The sequence below is a fragment of the Dromiciops gliroides genome, chromosome 5 (assembly GCF_019393635.1).
Source record: "Dromiciops gliroides isolate mDroGli1 chromosome 5, mDroGli1.pri, whole genome shotgun sequence".
NCBI classification, from domain to species: domain Eukaryota; kingdom Metazoa; phylum Chordata; class Mammalia; order Microbiotheria; family Microbiotheriidae; genus Dromiciops; species Dromiciops gliroides.
In genome coordinates, this window is record NC_057865.1 from 117,714,544 (window position 1) to 117,736,692 (window position 22,149).

At 51.7% G+C, this 22,149-nt stretch overlaps 1 protein-coding gene across 2 annotated transcripts in view; it reads right to left on the reverse strand.

Annotated features, from left to right (window-relative positions):
• FLNC (filamin C) overlaps positions 1-17,703 on the reverse strand; it is a 39,447-nt gene extending 21,744 nt beyond the window's left edge. For both annotated transcript variants that reach the window (XM_043965676.1, XM_043965677.1), the window contains exons 1-16: positions 16,969-17,703; positions 11,012-11,260; positions 8,889-8,986; positions 8,524-8,674; positions 8,193-8,311; positions 7,929-8,006; positions 6,070-6,232; positions 5,490-5,690; positions 4,046-4,183; positions 3,503-3,629; positions 2,760-2,896; positions 2,425-2,618; positions 2,215-2,328; positions 1,213-1,356; positions 820-943; positions 65-225 (exon numbers count right to left, since the gene is read on the reverse strand). In XM_043965676.1, the coding sequence (XP_043821611.1) occupies positions 65-225; positions 820-943; positions 1,213-1,356; positions 2,215-2,328; positions 2,425-2,618; positions 2,760-2,896; positions 3,503-3,629; positions 4,046-4,183; positions 5,490-5,690; positions 6,070-6,232; positions 7,929-8,006; positions 8,193-8,311; positions 8,524-8,674; positions 8,889-8,986; positions 11,012-11,260; positions 16,969-17,308 (2,538 nt within the window). In that variant the 5' untranslated portion in view covers positions 17,309-17,703. The remainder of the gene's footprint in view (positions 1-64; positions 226-819; positions 944-1,212; positions 1,357-2,214; positions 2,329-2,424; positions 2,619-2,759; positions 2,897-3,502; positions 3,630-4,045; positions 4,184-5,489; positions 5,691-6,069; positions 6,233-7,928; positions 8,007-8,192; positions 8,312-8,523; positions 8,675-8,888; positions 8,987-11,011; positions 11,261-16,968) is intronic.
• Positions 17,704-22,149: the final 4,446 nt, after the last annotated feature.

A 22,149-nucleotide genomic window follows, 5' to 3' on the forward strand; every position in this document is an offset into this window, starting at 1 on the left:
GCTTATGGGACTAATGGAGAAGAGCAAAGGAACCATCCCTGACCAGGGAGGGAAAGGGGAGTACCTGGTTAGCAAACAGCACCATGATGGTGTAGTGGCCAGCCCCAGGGGGCGTGTACTTGACAGTGAAGGTATCGTTGTCATTCTTGATGATATCAAAATCAATGTCGGCTTCAGCAGGACCCACAACGCCCGGGGCACACTTAATGCCGATGCTCACATCCCCTGAGGGGAGAAGGGCCTGGTTACTACCCTGGCCATGGGGGCTCCAGCAAAGCCCCCTTCCACTCTGGCTCTGCCTCCTCCTGACCTCCCACCCCCACCCTGTCATTCTTTGGGATTCTTTAAGGATATTATTGTTCTTTCTGAACTTAACAAACACCAAATAAAACAAGCATTTCCATATATGTAGTAGAAGAGAAAAAACGGACTATTACATACAGCTTGCTTATAGTACGTGGCCTTCAGCAGGGCCTCGGTTTCTTGTCTATAAAGGTACAGAGGGAGTGAACCAGAATTCTAATGTCTCTTCCAATTTTTTTTTTTTTTTGCAGGGTAATGAGGGTTAAGTGATTTGCCCAGGGTCACACAGATAGCAAGTGTCAACTGTCTGAGGCTGGATTTGAACTCAAGTCCTCCTGAATCCAGGGCCAGTGCTTTATCTACTGCGCCACCTAGCTGCCCCTGTTTCTTCCACTTCTAATAGCCATGAGTCTATATTCTCTTTGTTAGACCTTACCCCAACTTCCATTACCACTTTCCATTTAACCACACTCATCCTTGGTCCCACTATTCTCAGCCCAGTCTCTATTGGATTACCTGATCCAGCTTCACTGCAGTCCACAGTAAAGTAGGTTGGTTCATTAGCCTTGAGGCCAGTCTTCTCCACTCCTGGACCATACACTCTCACCTTCTCAGGGTGACTGCCCTCTCCAACGTTGACCTGCAAAATAACAACACCCAGTATGAAGTACACTCATTTTCCTCCCAAGGAGACGAGAGTTCCTGCAAGTCCCCATCTCCCCTACCCTTGATTCTCAGATAAATTTCAGTCTTTGCCTAAAGGTCCTGAGGGTGGGGGAAGAAGCAGAATGCCCAGGGAGTACCCAGGATATGCTCTCTGGCACCTAGAGAGTACATGTCAAGGGTGTAGGTCACTGTTGGAGGGAGAGGAAATCACATGAATTCTGGGTGGGAATTAGGAGGACATACCCGGAAGGGGCTCTTAGGAACATTGACCCCTCCCCAGGTGACAATGATGGTATGCTTGATGGGCTTGGTGGGCACATAGGAGCACCGGAAAGTACCATCCCCATTGGGTACCACCTTGATGTCGATAGGGCAGCCTTCAGCATCCTGTGAACATAAGCAGAGACATACCGCAGGGCCTAAGCTCAGGAAGAACCCTTGACTTCCCCCATCCATCTCTTGCCAGGGTCAAACCAGCCCCTGAAACATCCCCATCCATGAACAACCACATGCCACCACACGCCACATTGTCACCCCCACACACACACACACACACACATCACCCTTCCCTTCAGTCAGAGCACAGGCACCAGCTTTTAGTGCCAGACATGGTTGTGATTGAGGGGCCACTGAGGCATAGTGAGGAGCCACAGCTTCTACTCCCAGCTTTGCTGCTAACTCGTCATAGGACTTTGGGTGAGTAATTTCCTCTTTAACGTCCCTGCCAACTCTAATGGTCTAACATTAATGATAACAGCTGGTATTCAAAGAGCATCTTAAGGTCTGCAAAGCACTTCATCTGTTCCTCAAAACAACCTTTGAGGGGGCGGCTAGGTGGCGCAGTGGATAAAGCACCGGCCCTGGATTCAGGAGTTCCTGAGTTCAAATCCGGCCTCAGACACTTGACACTTACTAGCTGTGTGACCGTGGGCAAGTCACTTAACCCCCACTGCCCCGCAAAACAAAACAAAACAAAACAAAACAAAACAAAACAAAACAAAAAAAACAACCTTTGAGGTAGGAACTATTATTATCACCATCGTCCAGATGAGAAACTGCTGCCAAAGAGGGTAAATGACTCGCCCTATCTGTGGGAGGATTATAATGCGGGTCTTCCTGATTCCAGGTCCAGCAGTGGATTCACCATGACTCCTGGCTCTACTCATTTTTGAGCTGGAGTTATTTCTCCTTTCAAGCTTTACTATAATCCACAGAAGGTGAAGGGATCCAGCACCATGTCCTCACCTGGGCATAGAGTTTAAGGTCACCCTTGCCAGCAGCACGGGCATCAATGGTGAACTCTGCTGGTTTGTCCACAATGCAGCCCGTAGGCTCCAACCCGGGTCCAAAGGCCTTCACCTATAGCAAGGTGAGGGACAAGAGAAAGGTAGGTGTTGGTTTGGATGGCTCTACCTCATTCACGGAGGCCTGAGCACAGACCTACAGAACCAGTACCTTGTCTGGGAAACAGTCTGGTGGGGCAGGCTGAATGTGGGCAATGAAGGGAGAGTCACGGATATCTTCGTCATCACAGATGACGTGGACAGCATACTCCCCCGGCTCCGTGGGCCAGTAACGCACATCACACGAGCCATCTCCCTTGTCATCACATTCGATCTTCGCCTGGGATGGTCCCTCGATGGAGAAGCCTGAATAGCACAGAAGGAGAGACAGACAAGAGGCGTGACCCCCAGACATTCCTGGGCCTAGCCTGATGACAGCCAGTATTCCCATTTCCATTGCCCTGTCACTCACTGGGCATGCTCAGCCTCTTCCCCCTGGTCACTTACCCAGTGTTCCCACCTCTGTGCCGATGGCCTCCACTACAAAGTCTGCTGACTTGCCCACTTGACCTGTCTCTAGGCCAGGGCCCCAGGCCCGTACTTTCTGGACTCCAGCCTCAGGACTCACCTGTACCTCAAAGGGGCTGGGAGAAATAGAGAAAGAGAAAAAGGAAGGAGGGGAAGGAAGGAAGGAGGGAGGGAGGAAGGAATGGAGGGAGGAAGGGAGGGAGGGAAGAAGGTAGGGAGGGAGGGAGGGAGGGAGGGAGGGAAGGAACTTCTGTCAAGATAGGAAAGAATTGCTCTCCCAAAGTTTCCCCTTTCCCTCATGCCTATTTCACCCCAGACACACCTGACTTTCTTATATGCCCTGCTAGACAGAATAAGAAAGTTAATCAATTTTGTGTTAGGATGTTGAGAAGGGAGAAGATCAATTTCAAGGCCCCAGGAAGGAAAAAGGGGAGTAGGGGAGTCTGGGATTGCCTTATCCCCACAAATGGAGGGAATTCCAATTCCAAAGGGTAAGGCCTCCTCCCTCCTTTCCTTTGTTAAAGCATTGAACAGACCAAGTCTGGAAAGTGTCCAACAAGCCAGTCCTGGGTTTAAGACCCAGCAGCCTCAGCTCCCAGCCCTGGGGCTTAATCCTGGGATCTAATGAGCCTGACACTGCACAGCAAAGGAGATCCCTATCCTAACACAATTTGGTGCTACAGGGGCCTGGCTTGGGAACAGAGAAAGACATGGGCACTTACCTGCGTGGGATGGCATAGCCACCCCATGTGATGGTGACCACGTATTTTCCGGGTACCACAGGATAGTATTCACATTCAAACACGCCGTCACCTGCCTCTCGCACCTTCACTGGCTCCTCTGTACCCTCTGTGGGGAGACAGACCATGCTGTGAGGTTCTCCTGCTCCCCCCAGGTTTCCCCGTGGAAGAAAAGGATTCTAAAGACTGGTCATAGAAAGGGAGCGCCCATGGGTCTCACCAGTACATATCAAAGGAAGGCACTGTTCTTACATGGAGAGATAATAAATGATAATAATGCTGACTTATGCTTCGTTAGCATCATGATTACTTTTCAAAGTCATTTCACGTATATTTTCTCATTGTTCTTCACAAGAACCCTGGGAAGTGGAGCTGATTGGCCACTACTTAATAGGCCAGTAGGTGAGCAGACCGCAGGAGGAGGGAGTGCTGCCCCATCTGTGCCAACCCACCCCCCAGAAGGGCTCAGGGTTGTTGGCCATATTTCTTCTCCATTTCCCTCCGCTCCCAAACTCCCTTACTTACTTGGCCCTTTCACGGTGACTTTGAGCTCTCCGCTGCCCGCACCCTTGGTGAACACCTTGAAATCTGCGACCTCCTTCACTCGGACACCCTTGGGCTGGAGGCCCCGGCCTGCTGCCCGGCAGGCGTTCGGGTTGCAAGCTGTGGAGGGAGGGGACCAAGTGGTAGCTTAGGAGGGGCGGGGCAGGAGACTTCTCAATTGGGCATCACGATCCCCACCCCTCACCCTCAATGGTGTGCAGTCTGGTCCTGCCTGCCTTCCTTTCTATGGGCAGCAGCACCTCATATCCTCATGCAGACCATCAAGAGCCTCACTGTCCATTCATGCAACTTCTATCCTGACATATAGCCCCAAACGTCTCCCTCAGGACCCGCCCACCCCCACCTGCCCTCCCTAGGGTGGCATGTTTGCAGCCCCTGTGGCTGCAGCCCCAGGCGGGATTGGGGGAGGGGGTCCCTGAAACGACCAGCAGAGGTTCTTTGAGCCCTGAACAACATTCTTCAGTGACACCAACTAGGGCTCAGCAATAAGACAAAGAGAACCATTGGACAGAGAACTTTCCCCATCCAAAGAATCCCTGCTTGGAAACCTTTTGCCCATCTCAGGGCCACCTCTAGTCCCCAAAGAGCAAAACATAGGCAATGCCATAGAACACAGGTACTAGCAATGAGCCCTGGTCTTGCCACAGGACAGGCATTGGCAAGGAGCCCTAGTTCTGACATAGAACACAGGCACTGGCAATGAGCCCCGGTGCTGCCACAGAATACACAGTATGGCATAGAACCCAGGCAATGACAGAGAATTCAGATCTTGCCATGGAATGTCAGGGTAAAGAGGGAATCCCATAAGGCTTCGGCCATGCCAAGGAACACGGGTAGTGCCAGGTAGCTGTGGCCATGCTATGGGGTGACCAGCTAAGTCCCACCTCTGAACTAGCTGGATAGTACTAACGTGGTGGTACTTTCTTGGCCTGGCAGATGATGGGTATGAAAGGGGTAACTGGCATCAGGAGGTCTGAGGGCAGGGGAAAGAATGAGTATAGTGTCACCAGTCTGGGGAGGGTGTCCTAGAATGTTAGCAATCCTGGCGTGTCTCCCCAATCCCCGTCTAGAGCTTTCCTTCTTAATCCCTCTATGGTAGGGTCCATCCAATGGTCCTTCATGGCTATCCCATGTCCCTTCCCACAGCTCAGCTTCTCCAAAAGGTGGCTCTCCACTGACCCACAGTCTTTTGGGTCTGGACAGGATACTGATTCTGCCGTAAGTCTGTCTACCTGGGATTTTCTTCTCCTGCTCATTACAGGAGTCCAACAAGCACCCTTAGGTTCAAAACTCTCTTCTTGTGCACAATATCTATCCGTCTTGGTTGCTCATATGCAACCACAGGCTCTGCCCTGGTCCCAGCAGGGATGGTCAGGAGGAGAGAGGGGAGGGGACGAGTCCTCACCTTCAGCCACTTGAACAGGGAAAGGGCTTCGACTGATGGGGGACCCAGCAAAGGCCACGTGCACTGTGTGGGGCCCCTCAAGCACAGGCCGGTAGGTGCAGCGGAAGGTGCTGTCACCCTTATCCTCCAGTGCCACTTCCACTGTGTCCCGCCGACCCTGAGGGTCAACAATCACCACAGAAACATCGCCATTTCCTGCCCCTGGTGTTGAAAGCAAAGGTATCAGTTTCTGGTTTTGGATGCTCTCTCGGGCGCTCTCTTTTGTTCCCTCTCCCTCTCTCCCTCTCTCCCTCCCCCACTCTCTCTTCCCACTCTCCCTCCCTCCCCTCTGCCCTCCTTTCTTTCTTCCTCTCCCTTCCCCCCTTCTCTCTCTCAGCTTGCTCCTGGTACAACTAACAGGACATGCAGCCTGGCACCTTCATGCTGCCCATCGCTCCTTTTTCCGCAGCCCTCCTCGACTCCCCTGCCAAGGATCCCTCAGGGACATCCTTCCTCTGCCTCCTTCTCTCCTCCTCCCCTTCCCTCCTCTTCCTCACAGCACTATAGAATCCCTGCCACCCCAATCCCCAGTGTCCCCTACCTGCAGTGTAGATATCAAAGTAGGTGGGTTTGTTGGCCACATTGCCCACTGGCTCCAGGCCAGGTCCTCGAGCTGACACCTTGTTTGCATCACCCAGGGCCATGCCCACATTCACCTCAAAGGGGCTGCGCTCAATATTTTGGCCGGCAAAGAGCACCGTCACCTGGGAAGTCAGAGGTCAAAGGCTCAAGGTGGGGGAGGGGAGCATGGTGACACTAAATACTAGAGGGATCCCAGGGGACGCTTCTACAAACTGCAGCGGGGGCGGGAACGACAAAATAAGGACACAGAATTACAGGTTGAAAAGGACCTTGAGAAGCATCTAGTCCAACCTGAACCTGATGGAGAAAATATGACCAAGCCTTAGGTATTATCCAGCCCATGAAAAACTCCAAGGAGAGGAACTCCATGACTCTTCCAGAGGCAGCCAGTTCCATTTGGGGATAGCCATCACCCTTAGGACAGCTAGGGGGCACAGCGGATAGAGCCCAGGTCAGGAGTCAGGAGGGCTTGAGTTCAAATCCAGCCTCAGACACTTCCTAGCTGTGTGACTCTGGGCAAGTCACTTCGCCCTGTTTGCCTCAGTTTCCTCATTTGTTAAATGAGCTGGAGAAGGAAATGACAAACCACTCAAGTATCTTTGCCATGAAGACCCCAAACGGGGTCAAGAAGAGTAGGATGTGAGTGACAAACAAACCCTTAGAAAGTCTTTTCCTTACATCGTCTAGTATTTTTTTTGGGTGGGCAGGGCAATGAGGATTAAGTGACTTGCCCAGGGTCACATAGCTAGTAAGTGTCAAGTGTCTGAGGCCGGATTTGAACTCAGGTCCTCCTGAATCCAGGGCCAGTGCTTTATCCACTGCGCCACCTAGCTGCCCCGTTTACATCTAGTCTAAACCTGACTCTCTGCAACTCCTACTCATTCACTGTTCCTAGTTTTTCCCTCTGGGATCAAAGAGAACAAGTCTAATCCTTCTTCTATAGACCAAAACACCTCACATATTAGAAGACAGCCTTCTAAATCTTCCCTTTTCTAGACCAAACATTCCTCATTCCTTTAGTTAATCCTGACAGGGCATGGTCTCTAGTCCCATCACCAACTTCCTCCTCCTCTTCTATATATTTCCCAGTAGGTTGGTATCCTTAAATCATGGTGTCCAGAACTGAATATGACATACCAAGATGTTTCCACTCAGGGCAGGATACATCCAACAGGACTATCACCTTCCTAATCTTGGGTACTATATCCCTCAGTGCAGCCCAAAATAGCTTTTTTTTTTTTTTTTGGCTGCTACTTCATCCTGTTGACTCATCTTGAGCTTGTAGTACACTAACACCCTCAGATCTTTTTCTATACTTATCTAGCTACATATCCCCTAGCCTATATGATTTGAACTCAAATCTAGGATCTTACATTTATCTCTATTAAATGTAATCTAATTAGATTTAGCCCATTGTTCTAGCCTTTCAGGAACTTTTTGAATTCTGACTCTCATCTGACTTATTAACTGTTTGACCTGTAAGTCATATTTCTGATTGTCACCAAGAGGTATTCTCAACTTCGTATCATTCGCAAATTTGACAAGGATGTAATTCATTCCTTCATACAACTCATTAATGAAAGAGTTGAACAGCACAGGGCCAAGAAGAAGTCCCTGGAACACTAGGGACTTCCCTCCAAGTCATCATTGGCTCACTAATAAGTCAAACTTTGGGTTTGGTCATTTCCCACTCCTGCATGGAAACTAGGATAGAAGATGGAGCTTGGCTGATGGACACCAGGACAAGACCAGTTATAGGACCGAGTAAATATAGAAGGGTGGGAGAGGAGGGCAAGGGAGGGTTTTGTAGAGAGGTACCTTGTGTAGCCCCGCCACCTTGGGTACATAGGAAACAGCATAGGTCCGGTCCTTGTCATTATTGGGAACCACTTTGGCCTGTTGAGAGAACAGGAATTAGTAATCATTCAGGCACTAACTCTACCCTTCCCCTAACTCTCCTATAGCATATGTGGGGTCACATGGAAACAATCTCCTATAGTTTGCAAAACATGGTGGCTGTCCAGCAGCCTGCTAGATGCTATTCAGGTCCACTGCCCCTCCCAAAGTCTTCCTTTCCCGTACCTCTTCAGTGTGGCCCTCGGGATCCTCAATGTAGACCAGCACCTCCCCGAGGCCTGCATCCACCGTCTGTACAGTAAAATGGGCTGGCTGAAGCACTGTGTTCCCATGAGGCTCAATGCCTGTGGAAAAGGAGATTGGGAGGGAGAGAGGAGAGGAGAAGTCAGAGACAGGAACAGAGAAATGGCCCTTCTGCCAATTCCAGCATTTGCAGGAAGAAGCCCCTAAGTATGACAGGGCTCTAGGAGGTCTCTCAGTCATGGAGGTATGCCTTCTCCAAGCAGCCCTGTGATGGGGCCAGGGTGGGGCACCCTCAGGGGCAAGGACTACATACCAGGCCCGTAGGCTGTGGCTTTCTTGGGATTTAACTGCTTGGATCGAACAGGGGCTCCAGGTTTGAGCTTGGCCTTTGGAAACTGGGACAGGTAGGTCATGACGGAGTGCTCATCCACATTGGGATCCACAATCTCCTCAGGGGCGATCACCTGCCATGGGGAAGGTCAGAGGTCACCATTAAGAGAGCCGCCCAACCTACAAGAGCCCAGATCCTCACCCTCTGCTCCTGGTCACGTCTCCCCCAAGAGAAACTCTGCAGCTCTTTTCCTACTGGCCAGTCTACTGCCCACTTGTACTCACAGCCTGACCTTGAAGCCAGCCTCTCCCCTCCCGTGCCCTCTTTTGGCTCCTCCATACTCTTACCTGTGGCACGCCTAGCCAGTCATCAGCCTGTTGCATTGCCTCTCGGGCATTCTCCACTGGCTGGTTGGGATCCCATGCCTCCCAGTTGGGACACAGGCCTGAAGAGGGGAAGGAATGACAAGTTAGAGGAGGGGAAAGAATGGTGAATTAGAGCTGGCAAGGACTTTAGACAGCATCCAATCCAGCTCTTTCATTTTATAGATCAGGAAGTTGAGATGAGCTGGGATACCACTAGCTACACAGAATCCAGGACAGTAGCTTACCCAGAAAAGCTGGACAGACCTCCTTCCCCTTGCCCCAAGACATTTCCACCTAAACAGACTCCTACAGAGACCCTGAGGATGCCCCCACCCAAAGATGCACAGTCAAGGTTGGAGCCAACACGGGCAGCTCTGACTTAGGCCAACAATGAGTTCTTTCTGCCCCCAGGCTGACTCTGCCTGGTACCAGTGCTATTCTCCAGCCAGCCTCCTGCCTGTTCAGGCCCCATAACAGACTCTGGGAAGGGAACCCCCAAGAACACTACCTACCATCCTTAGGAACACCCCCCACATACTCAAGTTGACCCTAGGGCAAGAGAAGGCAGTATTCCAAGCCCAGCCACAGCTTCTACACTTATTCTGAAAATGTATCTCTCTCCTACCTCTGTTTGTTGCCTGGGATCTCTAAGCACCTAACATACTATCCTTGGGGAGATGGTAATACCATCTCCCCATTTCCTTCCACATGTTCCAGGGAAACTAAGACAGTCAAAGGGATAAAAGCTGGATGAGGGATCCTCCACTGAAGTCACTAAGAAGTCTTAATTTCTAACGTGGTGGAGCCCTGGGGCATTCTCTGAGGTCTCTCCGAAGAGACAGGGATCAGAAAGAAGGGTAGTACACAGGCTGTGAAGGAAGGCCTTAGTCCCAGGCTGGCTGGGAAAGAAAGGGAAGAGGAATGGTTGATTGAGAGTGGGCAGGGGAAGAGCCAGCCCAAAGCATAGAAGCCATGACAAGCCACTGCCGCTGAGCTCACAGTTGGCAGAAGCAGCCTCAGGCAGTGGATCAACAGCTGGGAATGCTTCCCAAGGCTGCAGGATTGCCGTCCACTCAGTCCCCTGTCTGCTACACACACACACACACACACACACACACACACACACATAATCCATCTCCACTGCTGGCTCCACATCCTGGGGAATAGAGATCGATGGACAGAGGAGCCTCTGGGGACTGCAGCACCCAAACTGACCACTAGGGGCCAGCAGAAGTACCATGTACCCTGCATATATATTCCTTGGTCGATTGGGAGGGTGGAGGATAAACCATGCCGACTGAGAACTGGGGACAATTAGGAACATAAATCCTTGACTTGCCAGTGATATTGTGTATTTCCCTGGCTCCTTTTCAGTTTTGATTTTCCCTATTTCTAGTACTCCGCTCAATGGCCTCCTATCATGGGATTTTAGGGAGGAAAAGGGGGAGTGGTAAAAGGGTACAGACAAGCTGAAAATCTGCAGTGGCGAAGGGGGTTCCACACGGAGAGGTCTCTGCATGGATGAAAATATAGATCTAGATTTTTAAAAAGTGACTTGGGCAAATCACTTAAACTCTTCCTCCTTTGCCCTCAGTTCCTTTATTTGTACAATGAAAGGTTTAGACTAGATGGGTTTAATCAAGGTCCAGCTCTGCCACTTGTGAGTCATGTGGCCCATGGGAAAATGACAACGTCTGTAAGCCCCAGTCTTTCTTCTGTTGGGGGTAATCAGACCTATCTCACAGAATGGTAAGGAAAGGAAAATGTTCAATGGAGAGACTGAGGAGAGTTCTGATTCCATAATGTTAAAGAGGTTCATGAGAAAGGATTCTTTTGTTTTGTTTGGTTTTGTTTTTGGTGAGGCAATTGGGGTTAAGTGACTTGCCCAGGGCCACACAGCTAGTAAGTGTCAAGGGTCTGAGGTCAAATTTGAACTCAGATCCTCCTGAATCCAGGGCCTATGCTCTATCCACTGCGCCCCCTAGCTGCCCCTGAGAAAGGATTCTTACACTTCCCAACCCTTCCACCCCAGACATCCAGATTCTACATTATCATAGAATGATGGCTTCCTTAAAACCCTCCGCATAGCCATATGAATCCCTTACCAGGGGCACAGTTGTCCACCAGGGCCCCCAGGGCCTTGCCGTCCTGCCAGTCTTTGTTGAAGTTTGTAATGGGCAGCTGGGGCACCTTATTCTGGATCCAGCCAAGTAACCGCTGCTTGGGGGTCTGTTTTCGAGCATCTTCATCATCCTCATCCTCCCACATGGGCATGGAGATGGAGTAGTGTAGGATCAAGGTCCAGATAAGACCCAGGATCAGCTTCAAGTTCCCATCCACAATGGCTTTGCTGTCTGTGGGGAGAAATACCAGGAGAGCTCACTGCCTCTGCAGCCTTCCTTGCCTTCCCCCACAACCACCCATTTCATCGATCAAGAAATCAACAAGTATTAAACACCTACTATGTGCCAGGCAATATGCTAGGTACTGAAGGCCCTCAGATTAAGCTTGGAAAGAGCTTACATTCCATGAGAGGAGATAACATGAACATATATGTGTATGTATATACCCGTATTTTCATAGATGTGTATGTGTGCATATCTGCACATAAACACACTGGTCTGGTCTATACACATATATGAACACATGTGATTGTGTATATAGATTACCAAAGTAGATCAACACCTTTTCTGATAATCTTAGTGCATTGCCCTAGAATATTGAGAAGTTAAGTGACTTGCCCAGGGTCACACAGTCAGTTGTATCAAGGGTGGGACTTAAGCCCAAGTCTTTCTGGCTTCAAGGCCAGTTCTCTATCCACTAGGAAACTGCCTACATATGTATATATGTGTGTATATATACATATATCTTTGAATGTGTGCATACACACAGAAATTATACAAAATAAATACAAGGTAGTTGGGGACATTATGAAAATTAAGAGAGCTTCGTATAGAAGGTGATGCTTGAACTGACTGAGAGATTGTGGAAATGAGGACCGAGTGGATTCTAGACATTGGGGTAGCCCTGCAAAGGCACAAATATGGGGAATGGAGCATGTGAGGAACAGAGAATGTCAGTTTGGTTGCATTGTTGGCTCTGCCCTTGTCTTAAATTCCCCTTGTCCCCCCAGCCCCTAAAAAGAGGCCCAGGGACAGTACCAGCTGTTCCTAGAGATGCTTCAAGGATAGTTACAAATACTTGAGCCAGGGCCCAAATTTGTGAGCAATGGTGTCATTGAGGCAGAGGGTCTGAAAGAGCTAGTTGGACTGGGCTGGTTTCTGCCTTGTTCCCCACAATTCATGAGAGGAGAAGGGTTGAAACTGATTCTGCCTGTGACCAATTTGGAGCCAGAGGAGAGAGTGATGGACAAGAAAGAACTGAATTCTCTCATGCCCAAGGCTTGGGGTGGGGGCAAGTATTTAAGACAGTTGAATTTCTTGTGCACTAACTAGGAGGAGTATAGAAACTTGTGATTTGAGGAGGAGTATATAAACTTGTGATTTGGGGGCATCTTAGCCTCAGAAAGTCCCCTTCACCCAAAGGCCCTCCCACCTAGTTTTCTGTACAGTAAAAGTCATAAATTCCTTTTCTAGATTAGAGAAGCTGAGGCTTGTTCTAATAACCAAATAATCACACCCCCTAGCCCCCCACCCCCCCCACAATCCTATCCAAGGCTATACAAGCACCAGTAGCAACTAGACACTGTTTCCTTGAAGCCCTGCTTGTTCATGACGGTAGGACTTAGGCCAGAAAGGCATTAGCTTCCTGAGAAATGTTTTTTTTTGGGGGGGGGGGGCAGATTGGGTGGGGAAGGGGTAGCCAAGGCTGTTTATAGTAATTACTGGGGCCAGAGGGGGGCATAGGTAGGAAATAACACTGAGACTTTCTTCTGAATAACCCCCAACTTTCTACCCCCTTTCTTTTCCTGAATAGGAATCAGCTGTGGGAAATAAGGAAGACTGGGGTGCTAAAGAGCTGGACAGACCCCTCCCATTCCTTCCCTATCCTTGAAAAAAAAGCATGTGAGGCCTGGGGACACCCCCCACCCCACGCCCTGAAGGAGAGGCCTGTGGAAAGTTCTGACTCTCTTTGGCAGAGGCTCTCTGGCCTCATCCCCTCACCTTCCCCCACCCATACACAGACTCCTTTCACTGATTCATCCTTCCTTCCCCATCAGTTCCCCTCCCCCCCACCCTTTTCCCCTGGCCCCTGGATGCTAGAGCACAATAGTTTGGCAGCTCTCGGATTCCATGACACACTCACTCCCTGAGCCTGTTCTCACTCTCTCCTCTCTCTCACAACAGACACAAACACACGTACAAGTGTTGCAGAAAGTCACACTTCGGACACCCCAATGGTGGGGTAGAAACACTTAGAACCTCATACAAACGAGCCCACACTTCCCTTCAAATGCCAGTGTCTACACACATAAAGACAGGAGGGGAAGGGGAGGGGGAAGACCCCAGGAAGAAAGGAGATGTTATCGTTGGGGGTAGGGGCCAGGATGGGTCCTGGTTGCTGGGAAGGAAAACTTGTCTCCCCCAACAACCGGCAGCAGTCCAAACACTGAAGTTAGCCATGGGCTAGGGAGAGGACTGGGGGCAGGGAACAAGCAGACCGTTAACGAGGAAGCAAGATTCTTCGAGATTGTTCCCAATCTCCCTCTCTACCTGGCTACCATCCTCAGCCCCCTCCCAAACACATTCACTCCCTACCCTCTAAAGTCAGAAAACTTCCACCAACAAATTGCCTCCTTCCTTCCCTGTCTCAGGCTTCTTTGAGATCTCAGCCCCCCCCCCCCCACACCAAGAGAGGAGGGAAAAGGATGAGCTGAGGGAGGTAGCGGGACAGCTGCCACTCCCTCGTGTCTCCCCTCTCTGCTCCCTCTTCCCACCCCCACCCCCACCCCCACCCCCAGCTGTTGGCTCTGAGAGAAGGAATAGCAACTGGGGAACAGCTGAGGGACAAGGTTGGCTCACTGGACTCTTTGTTCACAGGTCCTGGGGGAGGGAGGGAGGTGAAGTCAGGAAGGGGACAAATATCACCTTTAGCCTAGCCTGAAATCCCCCTACACTCTTCCTTCCCTTCCTCCCAGGTGGCCTTTCTTCTTTGCCCCTATCCTAGGCCTAGGGGGGGACGGGCAGCGGGGCCTGGCTCCAAATCTCCCCTCCCCAGAAATGATAGGATCAGTGCCTGGATAAGAGTTCACAGGGGAGAAAGAGGGAGACACTTCTTGGGTTTACGCTCTCTCAAAGACATGGGGTTAAGGGAAAACCTAGAGAATTCTCGATACCCAGGCAGAGACATCTTGGGTCAGCAGTCCCAACAGGAAAGAGCTGAGTCAGGCCACCCTCCTGGTGTTGGGGTCTCCCCCTCGCACTCAGATGGGCAGACAAGAGGTTGACGACAGTTGGCAGAATAGTGCCAGGGGGCAGAAAGTCAACTCTTCACATCTGTTCACAGCTGGGCAGACCCCTTGATTGTCAATGGTTTTCTCCCCTCCCTCCCTCCTAACCCCTGGAGCCGCATTGCTGACAGCTTATCTCATAGATGTGTGAGAGCCACTTGGCCCAGACAGAACAGTTCTCCTTCCCCACAGGAAGCAAGAATTCTCGGTCTTGATCCTTTTCTCCTCCCCCCTGCCCAAGTCAACTCCTCCTTTCCCCTCCAACACCAGCTCAGCCCCCTTCCCAGTTGATTGGGAGCTCCCTCCACCCGTGTTAGGCTCGGCCTGTGAGGTCTGTGAGGGTGGCTGGGCTGAAAACTTTTGGTGGAGATGTCCAGAGAGATGAGGTCAGGGAGGATGAGGCCCCCCGATGGGGGTTGGAGGTGGTGTATGAGGCTGAGAGTTTCACTAATCATTTCTATCTCCAGACAGACTCCGGATGAGTTTCTGAAGAACAGGACCCTTCCCACTAATAAGCTCTGATCAGCTATCATACAGGCCCCCAACCCCATCACCTGCTTTCAGTCTACTCACTGAGCTTTCCTACTATTCTCTCTCCAATTAATCCCACTCCTCACATTAAACCAGGTCAGGAATGTTGGAGGGGGTCCCTTTAGCCTCCTTAACTCAGTTTGTTCTAGACCCTGCTGGGCTTCTCTGCATTTGCCGCCCACCCATAAGCTTTCAATTCCCTGTATCCCCCTGACTCAGTGGCATTCCCTCTTTCTCCTTCACCCCCACCCTCAGCCCTGCTCCAACATGGCCTGTCCTTCTGGAAAGCTCAGAGACATCTGCTGTGTCACTACCAGGCTGTGCTATTTCCAGTCTGGGGCAGGCGGTGGGGGTGGGGTAGGGGGACGATGGTCATTGGGGAAAGAGCTAGTGAAGTTGAGGGAGGGGACTGGATGGGACAAGGGGCCCTGTGCTGACCTCAGCTGCTAATTCAGGCAGGCCCAGTGCTACTTGTGGCTCAAGGCGGGATATGGGGCCTAATAGACAACAGGATTAACTGGGAATGTCCCTCCTTAACCTCCCCTGCCCCCACCTCCTATGTGGGCAATGTGCCCCACCCTACACTACTGCCCTCCATATACCTCCACATCCTGGGCTCCAGGACTGTGGAGGGCATCCCTATGGGTGGGGGGGCTCCTTATTTTTAGCCGCCAGACGTCTCTTTTTGAAATAGCTGATTGTCTGGTGGGAGAGTCCTCCATAACCCTGCTCTTGCTCAAATCTCATCCCCAGCTCCCTGCCCTTTCCTTCCTCTCTCCCTCCCCTTTCCCTTCCCCCACACAGCCGGGTCCTGATAGAAAGCAGGAGAAGGGAATTCTTTCTCAGAGTTCCTCTAAGTCCCAGGCAGATGTTACTGCCTCTCTCCCCCCACGCTCCCAGCTGTGACCCTTTTGCCTCATCCCACCTCACACACCGTTCCAGACTTGGCTTACACTCAACATTCGTGCCCCCGCTTTCTCTGTATATGGGGACACCTCCCTTGTTCACTGCCCTTTGCTTGGGGGGGTAGGGAAGAGAAATGGATATGATATGAAGACCCTTCTTAGGTAGGTAGAGGAAGGGTAAGGAAAGGCAGGGGTTAACGTTTCCTCTGCTCAGTCAGTGCCTTTTTAGGTTTCAAAGGCTGGGTCCTCCCCCCTCCCCCCCCAAGGCCCCCAGGGGCTGGCCCAGCTGCCAGGCACATGCCTAGCGTGGGGGACAAGAAGAGGGAGAAGATGTCATTGCTTCCTTCGGGACCACGCGGCTACCCCAGTCCCCAGTCCCTTCACCTCATTTAAAGGGAACCCTTGGGAGGAACCCACCATCCTGTCCCAGATCAGTCCTCACAATGGTAGGCCAACTCCAGGAATGGCTAATGTCCTGCCTCCTGGTCTCCCCTAAGCCCCGCACTTAAACTTACTGTTTTAGTGGCTACAGAAAACAGAAGAGAAGGACGGGTGCTACGAACGTGTCTGTTAGTTTCCAGAAGGGGAAACTGAGGGACCAAGAGGTCCCAGAACTGTTTGACTTGTTAGCGAGGGTCTGGTATGGACACCGTGATGGAGGTGCAGGTGCCAAGCTGGGGTGTGTCAGGAATGGGAAGGCGAGAGGGAGAGGAAGGGGTGAGGCCCATGTTGGTGTCTTGTCTAGCTAAGGGGTGTGCGTCTGTGACTGAAGGAGAAAGTACTCCGCCTTTGCGCTGGTGTGGGTAGGAGTGCGTAGTGGGAGATGTTGCTAGGGACTTTGTGCAAGTAGCTGAACCCTGCTTCCTCCCCACTCCTCACTAGGGCTCCGCAACCATCCCGCCCTGCCCAAGACCCCGGGGGTTCTCCCATTAGCCAGCGGGTTCCAGCCCTGTAGGTTCCAGCACAGAAGGCTCCTCCCCCGGGCTCTTTCCACCGGCCAATGGAAAGCGCCAAGATCTCCTTTCTCGCTTTCCGCGCGTGGACACCAGCCCTGCACTACAGCCTGGGGAAGGGGAGGAGGAGGGTCCTGCCTCCGCCCTCGAGCCGTCCCGCCCCCGCGTGGGCACAGGCTGCCTCGGCCCCCAGTTTCCCTGCCCCCCGCCCCCGCCCCAGCCCAGCCCGTCCCGTCCCGTCTGGTCCCTCCCCAAGCACTGACCGATGGACACGAGCTTGATGTGCTCGCGCTCCAAGAACTCGAGCGCCACGGACACGTTTTCGAGCTTCATCTGGCGAAAGTTGGGCCGCGGGTGGAACTTGCGGTACATGCGCTTCTGGCTCAGCACCTCGAGCAGGGCGATGAGGCGCAGGCCGTCGCTCAGGTCCCTCTGGAGGTCCCCCAGGCGCTTGCCCACGCACTTTAAATGCTCATTACACCAGCGGGTGAAAGTGTTCTGCTGGATCTTCTTCCACGGCGCGTCCTCGGCCAGGTCCTTCTCCGCGGACGGCATCTCCTCCATCTCCTCGCCCAGGCCCTCGGGGTAGTTACTGTTGTTCATGGCGATCGCTTCGGGGAGGGGGTCTGGCGAAGTCCGGGAGGGGGCTAAGATGAGCTGTGGGCAGTGCCGAGCCCGGGGGGCGGAGGACGGGGCAAGGGGCGGTGTGCAGCGCCTTCAGATCCCCGCGGACGGGGGCCGGAGCCGGCTCGGTCTGGCAGGGGTGGCCGGGGCCCGGGGCTGGGTTGGGGGGCAGTAGCCCTCCTGGCTATGGGTAACGGTCCTGGGAGCTCCTGACTCTTCTTCACTTCTCCAAGGTCGGTGGCTCTCGGGAGGCTTTGCGATCCGTCTCTCGTACTCAGCCTCGGGCTCTTCTCTTCCACGCCTGCCTCTCGCTGAGCCTCGGTCTCTCTCTCCCTCTGGGGGGGCGGAGCGGTGCTGGGGAAATGCAGGGCTGGCCCGGGGGCGGGGGGTTTAAGAAGCCCCTGGGCCGCGGGGGGGCCCCCCTCCCCAGGCTCACGTCAGAGCGCCGGCCTCTCAGGAATGCCGGCCGGCGGGGCTGGCCTGCGGGGGGTGGGGGCAGGGGCGGGGAGGGGGACCTGGGAAGGCCCCGCCTACCCCCTCAGTAGCCTGGAGGATCTGAAGGGAAGGGGAACAGGAGAGGGGGTCTTCCCCAAGTCCCTCCTCCTACTCTCATACCAATCTGATCCACCCCACCCCACCCCAAGCGAGAGGAACAAAGGTTTGTCATTAGGACACTACTCCCCAAATCTGCTCCTCTGCCAAGGTCAGAGATGGGGGAGAATAGGGAAAATGAAGAGTATCATAGGGCCGCCTCCTTCCCCCTTCTGTTCCCCTCCCTTTCTCCCCCCCCTCCCATCATATATCTGAGCTGAGTCACAGGTGGGCATGAAGTCTTAGATGGGGGCGGGGAACAGAGATGACTAAGACTTAGAGGCATATTGGGGAAACTGAGGTCTAGTGCAGGGTTGGAACTGGGAACAGAGGTCTACATTGCTGAAGATCTCTGGACAAGTTGGTGGTTGCGCTTGTAATTCCAACTATTAATCACCTGTGTCAGAGTGAGCCCTACGGGGTAAGAGAAGGGGCGTATTTGGTAGGGGGAGGAAATGGGATAATAACATGGAAATAGAGGCAATGGGATTATCTGGTCTTGGAGAGACGACTTTCCAAAGAATTGCCTTCCTCTATTGAGCTGAGATTGAAATACAGAGGCCTCCTTATGGGCTAGAATAGGTTTCCCCTTGCTGATTGGGGCTACATTAGTTGCCCTGCACTCCCCCCCCCTTCCTCATTTAGTGTCATCAACCCACTCAGGATCACCCTCTCAGAAATGAGGGAGGAGAAAGTTCTGATGCTGGGTCATGAGTCACCTCTCTCCATTCCCCATCCCCCCAGACCCCAGAGCTTGACTCAGATGATATCTCCGGAGACAAGAGTCAGGACAGACCTCTCCCTCAGTGGCAGGGAACCCCCCCATTCATTGTGTCCATCCTTGGCCAGAAAGGAGGACTGTCTGGCCAGCCAGCCAGGGAGATCCCTGTTGGCATCGGCCAAAGGGGAATGTGAGCTGAGGTTGTGGGAAGATAGGTTGTGGGTAGAGATAGGATGGGAAGTAGTCAGAGGGAAACCTAGAGAGGGGAGCAATCAGACTGACCCTCTCTAGTGGAGTTGAATAGGATAAGTGGGGGTATTAATACCAGGGAAATCCCTGGTTCTCCCAGCCATAGAGGGTGGCCCAAATGGTTGATAAATTTAGGGAAACTGAGGAACACAACAGATAATGGTCTGCTTTGGGTCCCAGAGAGAAAAAGTCACAATTCAATCTAGGCTCAAATACGTCCTTGCTACCTCAACTTTAAAAAAAAAAAAACACAGTTCTGAAACCAGTTAGTTTCAGAATAGTTAGAGTTGGGGGTCTGGAGGGAATTAGCTGTACCCCAACCTCTCCCTGAGAGACAGGTGGGAAGGCCTCAGACCAGGCAGCTCCCTGACTCAGCCAATGTTGCCATCTTCCAGAATGGTAGAATTGAGGAGACTTCTGGAATGTTTTGGGGGCCCTTGTAGTGAGTGACTCACCAAGTTTTGTGAGGAAGGGGGCTGTGGGGAACTTAGCTGACTCCTTCCCTAGGGATAGAATGAGGGCAGTCCTCATTTAGGGACATCGATTTTTTTTGAGGGGGGTAATATATGCTCCCTCACCCCCAAGAGACTGTTCTGAGAATTTAGTCAGGGAAAGGGACACAAAGCATCAAGCATGGAGCAGGTAGTGGTAGTTCTGGCTAGTAACTGTGGTAGGGTGGGGTAGGGGGGAGGGCAGCTCCGGGGGCCCTGATAGTGACAAGCTGGAATATAAATAGCCCTCTGCTCCCCGGCTCATGTTCTGTCTGCTGGCTATGACGTGATACTAAGGAATTCCACTGTCCTGGTTGCAGCTCACCTCCCTCCCCCTGACCCTCACTTAGTCAGTCTCTCTCTCCACCAGGCTATTACCATCCCACCGACAAAGCCATTTCATGGACTCACTATTGCCCACTACTCGAGCTTGACAAACTAAGATGTCCCATAAAGAGTTCCCCAGATCCTGGGCACATGTGGATTTGTCTCCCTTGGACAAAAGGGGTTAGGAGGGTAAAACCTTAAAAAAAAAGTTATGAGAAACATGATCTTTGACTTCATCACACCTATGGGGCCCCATCCCATAAAACTGGAAGTTGAGGATGGGGGAACTGGAAAAGAACTGGCCCTGTGTTAGATTCATAAGCCTTAGCCACTAGGACAGCTTAATACAGTGGAAAGAACAAACCCTAAAATCCTTCCTCCAATACTTACAGCCTAGGTGACCTTGGATAAGTCACTTAATCAACATGGGACTGTTTCCTCAGCTATAAAATGAGAGGGCTGGACTACAGGGCTTCTCACTTTTAGCTTTAAGTCCCTTCTAGCTATAAATCTGTGACCTTCTGATCTTTGAAGCTGAGGTAAGGTTGCTTGAAGCTTACATTGAGGGATTTCATGCCATTAAGATCGGACATATTTAACCATCCCCACTGTGTCCCACTAACATTAGTGGGTTGGTAATGGTGGTTCCTAGCTCCCCTTGGGGAAAACACCAATCAATCATGGGTAACCAAGGAAGATTCCCTTTGAATCTGAGAACAGTGCCCAGGTAAGGGGATGGGGCCCACAAAGAGAGGGCCTTCCCTTTACTCTCTCAGCCCCAAACAGCTTAGTTTCCAGGGGAGTGAATGGGGCAGAGGAGGGAGCAGTGCCAGTGGATGTTTCCCGTCACCCCTCCATTGCCCAACCCCTCCCCCATTGCAATCCGAGCCTGATGCTCTCCAGGATAAATTGGGTCCTGACTCAGGGCTCCACTAGTCAGCTTGACCCAGCAGGGACGGTGACTCAGCCCTCAATATAGTCCATGAGCCGTGGCTCTGGGACCGGCAACAACATGGGGCCGGAACAGACCGTGCACAATGCTCATCTCTGTCTTGCCAAATGTCTCCCCCCCGCCCCAGTACTCCCTTCTCTTGCCTCCTGGCATAGAAATTAGTCTATCCTCTTCCCCTGGGCCAAGTGGGGGCCCCCAGGAGGTTTGCAGGGGGGTTTCATCAGCTGAGTATTTGGGGCTACAAGCTGCTTATAACCCCTTGACTCACCACCTGCTGATCTGTCCCTGTAGACCCAAGCTGCCCAATCTAGCTCCTGACCCCACTTCTCCCACAGGGTGGCCTGCCAGTCACCTATATTAATCATGCGTCTTTTCCAGTTGAGCTGAATTGGGGTCCCATGTACAAAGGAGCCTATTTTCTAAGAACTGGAGGCTATGTTCCCTGTCCCCAGAGATGGTTCTTAGGGCAGCTGGGGGGTCTGGCCCTACTCTTAACTCAAGCGCCTTAGAGCTAAACCACCTGGCTCATCGTAGGATGCCCTTTCTCTTCACACCCCTTTCCCTAGAGGTGTGCACACCAATTACATAAGAATACAAAAAAAGGCCCAGGAACACTGGGTTAGCGAACTAAGAAGGATTCAGATGGCTAGCCAATCCCCAAGTCAGGAGGTAGGATTCCAAGATGTGGCAGAGGATTTTATATTCAATGGAGGAAAGATGCTCCCAAAGAAAACAACCCTGGATTCCGAAGGAAAGTGTGATCTGAGGAAACAGGAAATAAAGAGCTATTTCCCTTTAGTCCACTGAAGGGTGAGATGAAAAGCCATCAGTGCCCGAACTGTGTGATCACTAGGCAGAGCCTTCACCTGTGGCCAGCCTTAACCTTGGGTTCCAGCTCAGCGTTTAGATCAGCTTTGGAATTTCTTTTAAAATTTTTAAAATTTTATTTTATTAGTTCTTGTTTTTTTTAGATCAGCTTTGGAATTTTTTAAAAATTTAAAAATTGTATTTTATTATTTTTTTAGATCAACTTTGCTACAGGTTCATGTGTTACCCAGGCTACATTTATCCTCCTGGGATTTTTAATATATGTAATGTTCTCTAGCCAACGGGTGGCTAGAGTAAGGTAAGTTAACAGGGAGGTGCCCCTCTGCCCAGAAATGGAAGAGAAGAGGATGGCATCAGGTGGGTACTGAAAATGAGAGCAGGTAGACGCCAGCTGACTATGCTACCCTCAATACAGCTGTCGAGCAGAAGGCAGATGAGGAGATGGAGTAGCACCTGCCCCAATTTGTGCAGTTCTAATGTGAGGGGGTGGGGCAGGAAGCTTCCAAATTGATAGTGATCTGCCCTCAGGATTGTTGTGATGTGGCCCTCATCTACTCTTGATACTATTCTATGCTACCTGACACTAGAAAAATCTCCTATCTCCAAATGTTCATGCTAACTCCCTTTATTTTCTCTTCTTCCAGAGGGGAAAGCAAACTAG